This window comes from Mirounga leonina, unplaced genomic scaffold, assembly GCF_011800145.1.
Source record: "Mirounga leonina isolate KUSES-001 unplaced genomic scaffold, KU_Mleo_1.0 Mir_127, whole genome shotgun sequence".
Classification (NCBI taxonomy): Eukaryota; Metazoa; Chordata; class Mammalia; order Carnivora; family Phocidae; genus Mirounga; species Mirounga leonina.
The window spans coordinates 15,346,719-15,353,573 of record NW_023270316.1 but is presented as its reverse complement, the minus strand read 5'-3'; the positions used below and the strand labels follow the sequence as shown (position 1 = coordinate 15,353,573).

Here is a 6,855-nt window from a genome sequence, read left to right as displayed (position 1 = left end):
AAAACAGAATTGTGGAAAGTGACTTCACATTCAGGTGCTAATATTTAACACATTTCAAGGCATAGGATTCTAACGATTATTAAACTTTTCAGAATTAGGTAGGAAGCAAATACTCAGGTACTCTCTGGCCAAACCCTCTGTAAGAAAAGCATAGATTTTCTTCAGTTCACACAGGAACAAAGTAATCAGCTGATAAGTTAACCACTGACTAACCAAATTACCACAATACTTAACAAGTCTAATTCACTGCACTGAATTGACTTAAATTATTTTTTCACAAGGCAGCAACCAATTACGGTGTTAGGAGGAAACTTTTGGAGGTGATGGGTTAGTTTATGGTATAGATTGTGGTGATGATTTTAGGAGCACATACTGATCTCCAAACTCATCAAGTTGTACACATTAAATATGTAGTTTTTTGTACGTCCATGTACCTCATTAAAGTGGTTGTTAAGAATCCAGAAAGATCTTATAGTTCCTTTTTATTTCTCCTGAAATTAGAGAAGTGGAATTTATCTTATTAATTGGCCACAGAAAATACAGATCTGGACCTCTCCTGTACCAAGAGCTTCAAATGAGGCCATTAGCTGTGGGTCAGATGTCAAGGCTTCCAGAAGTTTGTATTTTAAGAACTCAGCACAAGTAACTTCCCAGATGCAGGCTAGTCACTGGATTTAAATGAGATTCTAAAAGAAAACCAAGGCTGAGAACTTTTTTTTCCTGAATTGCGGAAAGGCCCATGCAACAGAAAAGTGTGGAAAATAAAGGAACACAATACTGATCTAACCACCGCCCAGTCAAAACCAAAAACCAAAACAAAAACAAAAAACTTAAATATCTTAGAAACTCCCTTTTTATTTCCCCCAATTACCCACACCTCCACCTCCCCAAAGTGAAGCAAGTGTCATGACTTTGAACACTATAGTTTCAACTATGCTGGAACGTAGTCATAAAAATGGAGTTATAAACATCCTTTGGGGGCAGACTTAAGTTTTTGAGATTCACCTGTGTCGTGGTTTAAGAGCTTCCATTGGTGTGCAGTATTTTATCTCATCAGTGTATTGTCCTTCTGTTGATGAGCTTTTGGATTATTTCCAGTTTGGGGATACTAGGAATTATGTTTCTAGGAACATCTTCAAACCCATCTCTTGCAGCACGTGTGTATACATCTGGAGTAGAATTAACAGGGGCGCCTGGGTGGCTCGGTCGTTAAGTGTCTGCCTTCGGCTCAGGTCATGATTCCAGGTCCTGGGATCGAGCCCCGCATCGGGCTCCCTGCTCCGCGGGAAGCCTGCTTCTCCCTCTCCCACTTCCCCTGCTTGTGTTCCCTCTCTCGCTGTGTCTCTGTCAAATAAATAAATAAAATCTTTAAAAAAAAAAAAAAAGAATTAACAGATCACAAGGTGTGCAGCTTGAGTAAATGCCGTCAGTGTTTTCCAAAGTTGTTTATTTGATACATCCTTTCTTTAGACACACGGTATTGCGGGAGAGTTCCCATTGCTCTGGCGGCACTTGATGGGTATTTTTTTTAATTTTAGCCATGCTAGTGGGCGTTCAGTGCTATCTCATTGTATTTCCCTGGTAACTAATAAGAGTGAGCACTTTTCCAGTTATTGGTCGCTTGGATATTCTCTTTTGTGAGGTGCCTATTCAAGTCTCTAGTCCATTTCTCTAACTGGGCTTTCTGTGTTTTTCTTAATGAGCTCTTAGTTCTTTATGTTCTATGGTACTGGGTCTCCAACGTTAGCCTGCATCAGAATCACCCTAAGGGCTTATTAAGACACAGATTACCGGTCCACACCACCAGTTTCTGATTCAGTAGATCTGGGAAAAGACACAAGAATTTGCATTTCCAAAAAGTTCCCAGGTGAGGCTGATGCTGCCAGTGCCGGGACCCCACTTTGAGAACCAACGTTCTACAGTGTTTCAGTGGAGAAACAATAAACGTTCCCTGTTAGTTCAGGGCAAAGTCGCCTTTCAAAAAAAAAAAAAACACCCTCAACAACTTGATACTTGTTCAAGCCTAGGGCATAAGCTACTACGCTCTCCCTTCCTGGAAGGGGAGCAACCAGGCTGGATTCAATAGCAGCTGTTTCAACCTGTCTGAAACCCACCTAGCTACTTAGAATATTTGGTACGTCTAGTTAGCCAAGAGAACCAGTTGACAATGAAGATATTTTCTGATCTCTGGAAAACTCGTTGGCTTTCAACAGCAAGGACATGAGTCAGTCATCCCTCTCAGAACAAAACACAGACCTCGGAATGGAGGTGAAAACTGTCATTTATTTCAAATGAATTTTGTTTCATTAAAGAAAAAATGCTATGACATTAAAATAGAAATAAAATAGAAACATGCCTTTTTTTTAAACTGCCTTTAACCTCTAAAGACCAAATAAACACAGACACTTGTCCAGTATTCCCACTGTTTTAACAAACCTCATTATCATCATCGTCATTTTAGTCTCCTGAAATACTATCCATGACTACAGAACAACTCACTGGCTTACTGAGCTAAACATTCACCATATTATTTCTAAATATGAAGAGTCAAACTGCGACTACACTCAGTGTGTCTTGTGTAGTTTGCTGTATGTGCTTTTTAAGGCTTGATGTTATAAAACGTCTCTCTCTGAAGAGTCCAAAAATCTGCTGTAGGAGGGCATTATCGATTAATATATGCACAACTTGAGGGTGGTTACACCTTATCCTCGAGGTCACGAGAGTCCACTTAAAACCACAACCTAAAAACCTTTAGCAATTTGAACTAACACGCCATAGCCACCATCCAGAAAAACTGAAGACCCACGGTTCAAATCAAGTGCAGCAGGCCTGGGGAGGCCTGGTTTGCTGATCCACTCATCAGAAAGACCCAAACAAAGTGCTATTAGTGGTCAGAAGGAAAATAACCTGGGCAGGTTCATAGAAGGGAGCCCCCTGGGTGCGCCACTGTTGGCAAAGAGCTTTGGTTTTTCTCACCAAGTCAGGAGAACCTACACGTGCAGCGTAGAAGGGATTTCAAGAAAGGCTAAACCAAAAAGGCTTATTACAGTCAACAGCCGGTTAGCTGGCGGAACAGAAATCCAAGTAAGACTACTGCTCCACGGTCCGGAATTAAGTGGCTGGGCCTTTTCTGAAAATGTCACCATGCTGAGTCCTCAGACTGCGATGGTCCTCATGCTGGAGTTGTGCACATCTAGATGACCGATGATCACACTTGTGCCCTTCATGATCAAATCACCCACGCGGGCTCCAGTGTTGCGAAAGCATTATTTTGTCTTCCTGGTCTTTCAGAACATGTAATTAAATACTGCCCTCCTGTGTGCTAAGCATATATCCTTTTTTTGGTCACTATAATGTCACTTAAAGTGTATTTTTGGTTTTTCCTATTAGTTGTATCTGTACGATTTCAACCAGAGGTCTTTGGGAAGAAATAATGGATCCTCGTTACGTTAAGGAAGTGGCCAGACAAAATGGCAACTTCACACACTTCAAGTAAACAGAATCCCTGATATCACTGGAAAGTAATATGTAATTTGTGAGGGCTGTAAAAAAAAAGGTCTGTGACAACTTGGTCTTAAACCTAACAAAATGAGGTTTGGCTCTGACATCTCTTTAAGGCACCAAACCTGGTTAACAGCTTTTACGGTGTCCTGCACCTGTGATTTGGATAAGGAAAACAAAATACTATAACATATAAATAAAAAATATTACATCATTCGGCTAGAGCTTGAAATCACTGAGTGAAGTTGGAGGAAAAAATCCAAACATCTTGTATGTGTAAAATATTTTGTGCTAGTGTAAAAAAAAAGTACAATATATAGTTACACAGTACAAAAACTATTTTAGAAAAATGTCTTTGGGATAGACTCGATGTTGTGGTAGGATCACAGCGCTGTCTCAAAAATAGTAAAGGCTGAGGGCTGTCCGTTGGAAGCATTCATAACCACATGGTCACTGTGAGTAATAGCTGGATAATTCCTTTTGAAGTATATCTGTAAAAAAAAAAAAAGAAGAAGAAGAAGAAGAAAAAGAGGTATAAAAAGAACATATTTAAAAGTTTTCAAGTCCACCTCGCCCAGGCGATGCATGTCTACGTCCATGTCTTCACGTGAAGGACAGCACATTGCTAGTGGAGGTATGATTAAAACAACGGGGGTGTTCCCTTCTGTGAAGGAAGCAGCCCTATTACATCCCTCAGCGGGGCTGGGCTTAATGCCAAACAACCTGTAGCTGCACTTGGCTTCTGATCATTCTGATTCACAGATAAGTTTTATCACTACATTAAATTGATAAAGCAAAATCATTTTACTGACTCAAAACCTGGAGATAAATTAAAAACAGGGTGACAAAGAGGCCGGGGATTCTAGCGTCTGTACGAGGGTTTCTCATTTTCACACATAAAATGAGCACAATAGATTTGGATGTTAATATCAGGTTGTAATCCCTATATTTTATAAACTCTGATTGACAAGCATTGAAACGCTGGCGTATACGTATGAAATATCCCAGCGTTTAATTTGTGCGGCAAAGCAGTTACAGGGCCTATAGAAATGGGATCTGTGGATAGTGGGCCACAATAATGAAAAGAGAAGCAAAAGCTTTAACAATGACTCAACCAAGCAACTTCTCTAAAATGTAAGATGATACCAAATAATAGGACAGTTCTTTGCCAAGCCTTTGAGTTCTTGAATTCTACCAATTTCTAGCTGAACTAGAAGAGATACACGTTTTCTGATAAATGTATAATCAGAACATAAAGGGAATGAAATGCTGTCAAGTTTCTCTGTTCCACAATCATCAGTTTTTAGTAGCTGTATCCTATCTCAGTTCCTTGACAGATGCGCATAACAAAATGAAATAATGTCAAGACTTGTGAGCTCTTATCTCAAAATGTGTTTGGGTGAAAAAGGACTTCAAATGTAATTTTTTTTCCCCCAAAGAAGAATGTGAAAAGTTTTGTTTGAGTCTTTAAAACAGAAAATGTACCATCTATCTGAAGGTTGACACGTGTCATGAGCTGGGTCTCTTAGTCATACGATTCTGGATCTATCTTACAAAACCTGGCTCCGAATATATTTGTGGGTGCTGTCAACAAAGTTATCATGGGGGATAATGGGCTGCACATACAAAAAAGAAAATTGCTGGGACACCTACCTGCAGATTAAGTGTACTTTTTCTCTTGTCGCTTGCATACTTGCTACTCCAAAAATAACATTACATTTGAAATATTATATATTAAAATGTCATTTAAGGAGAAAAATAAGGACTTCTCCAAGAATGTTTGGACCGCATTGGGTGACATCTGAGGCTTTTTCCATTATAATGCAAGTATTTAAAAATAATACCTTTGGGGGGGTAATTTTTAAATTATTTTTTTGTAAATTTAAAGCTGGCCGTATTTTGTATGGTTATATATTTATGTCCTCAAAAATAGCTACTTCTTGTTGAAACTAAAATCAGCCAATAAGATAAAAATACATCTTTATTTTCTACTGTTTGATAGTCCTCTCCCGAATAAGCCGATCGATGTCTTTCCCCATGACCCGCTCAATGTAATTTTTTACAGAGAAAATGTCCTTATTATCAATGCTTCATTGAAATGGTCTTAGCTTCGTGGTCTGAAAAACTTGAAACTAAATACTGAGCTTCCGTGTGTTATTAAATCCCTGAATGGACCCTTCATTTCCTCCTGTGTTGGCGTGTTTGGGAATACACTCCAATACGAGAAGTGAGAGGGAAACATCCTCTGCCCGCCGCGGGTTATGAATGAAGGCAGCTGGGTGAAGGGTGCCCGGGCGGCAGGCTGAGCCCAGGATGGGGAGGCCCACGGCCACTCTCTTTCCCCGGGCCTCACTGCTGACCCTGGAAAAAAATCGCTCAACCCCTCTCCGTCCGGGCTTCCTCACCTGCAAAGTGAGACAGTGACTTACCTCACGGGGACTAATGACCAGCTACAAACTGCGGATGAAAGACACGCCCCGGCAAGTGGCGGGTGTGATTACGAGGCCGCTCTGAGAAGGGGCCCCCTGGCCCGTGGAAAGGAGCAGCATCACCCCACTTGAGTGAGGAAAACTAAACAGCGGGGAGGCCCCACTGGGGCTCTTCTGACTTTATCTTTACAGAACGCCCAGGCTGGAGCTGAGGCACCACCAATTCAGGGAACATGGTCACCGGGGACGCAGGAAAAGAGGACCCAAGTTGCAGAGCTGCCGCTCACTGACTGCTGGCTGACCCATTACGTAGTTTCTTCTGCCTCAGTTTCTCCATTTGTCAAAAGGGACAACAGTAATGCCAGCTCAAAACAGTTGTGAAGAACCAAGGAAACGATGCCATAAAAGTTCGAGATCAGGACAAGAGGACGGTAAGACCAGTGAGTATTGGGTTTCTTGTCCCTTTCCCTCTCCTTCTCTTGGGTTTGGTTCATTACAGTCCCTCTCATGTAGGCTGAAACCAAGCTGAGTATGTGACTCTAGCATGTCAATAAAGCAACCATCACAGAATCAAATCTCACTAAAAGCAACAGAGCTTTTATTAAAGCTGCCCATGCGTGGATGAAGGCCAGCAACGGAGCTTTTATTGACATTGCCTTCAGAAGGCATTGGTTCAATAAGTTGAATTCTGGCTCCAGACCCTGTCCGATCATTCTCACTACACTGCATGGGCCTAGCTCCGTTCCAGGAACTCTCCAACTCGTCTCTACAGCAGGTCTGACTCTGGTGTACACAATGGCAGGTGTGTCGGCAAGGTTAAAGAGTACGAGAGAGTCCGAGAAGACCTCTGCTTTTACGATAATGGAAATGGACTTCCCCTCCCCTTATCCTCTCAGAAATCACCCCAGGCAGCAAGGGTGCTGCG

General features: G+C 41.5%; 1 protein-coding gene across 1 annotated transcript in view; it reads right to left on the bottom strand.

Moving 5' to 3' along the window:
* Nucleotides 1-1,429: 1,429 nt before the first annotated feature.
* The window catches only part of ABCC4 (ATP binding cassette subfamily C member 4), a 247,301-nt gene continuing 241,875 nt past the window's right edge, over nucleotides 1,430-6,855 (bottom strand). Inside the window, exon 31 of the mRNA XM_035003178.1 lies at nucleotides 1,430-3,992. Within this exon, the coding sequence (XP_034859069.1) occupies nucleotides 3,885-3,992 (108 nt within the window). The 3' untranslated portion in view covers nucleotides 1,430-3,884. The remainder of the gene's footprint in view (nucleotides 3,993-6,855) is intronic.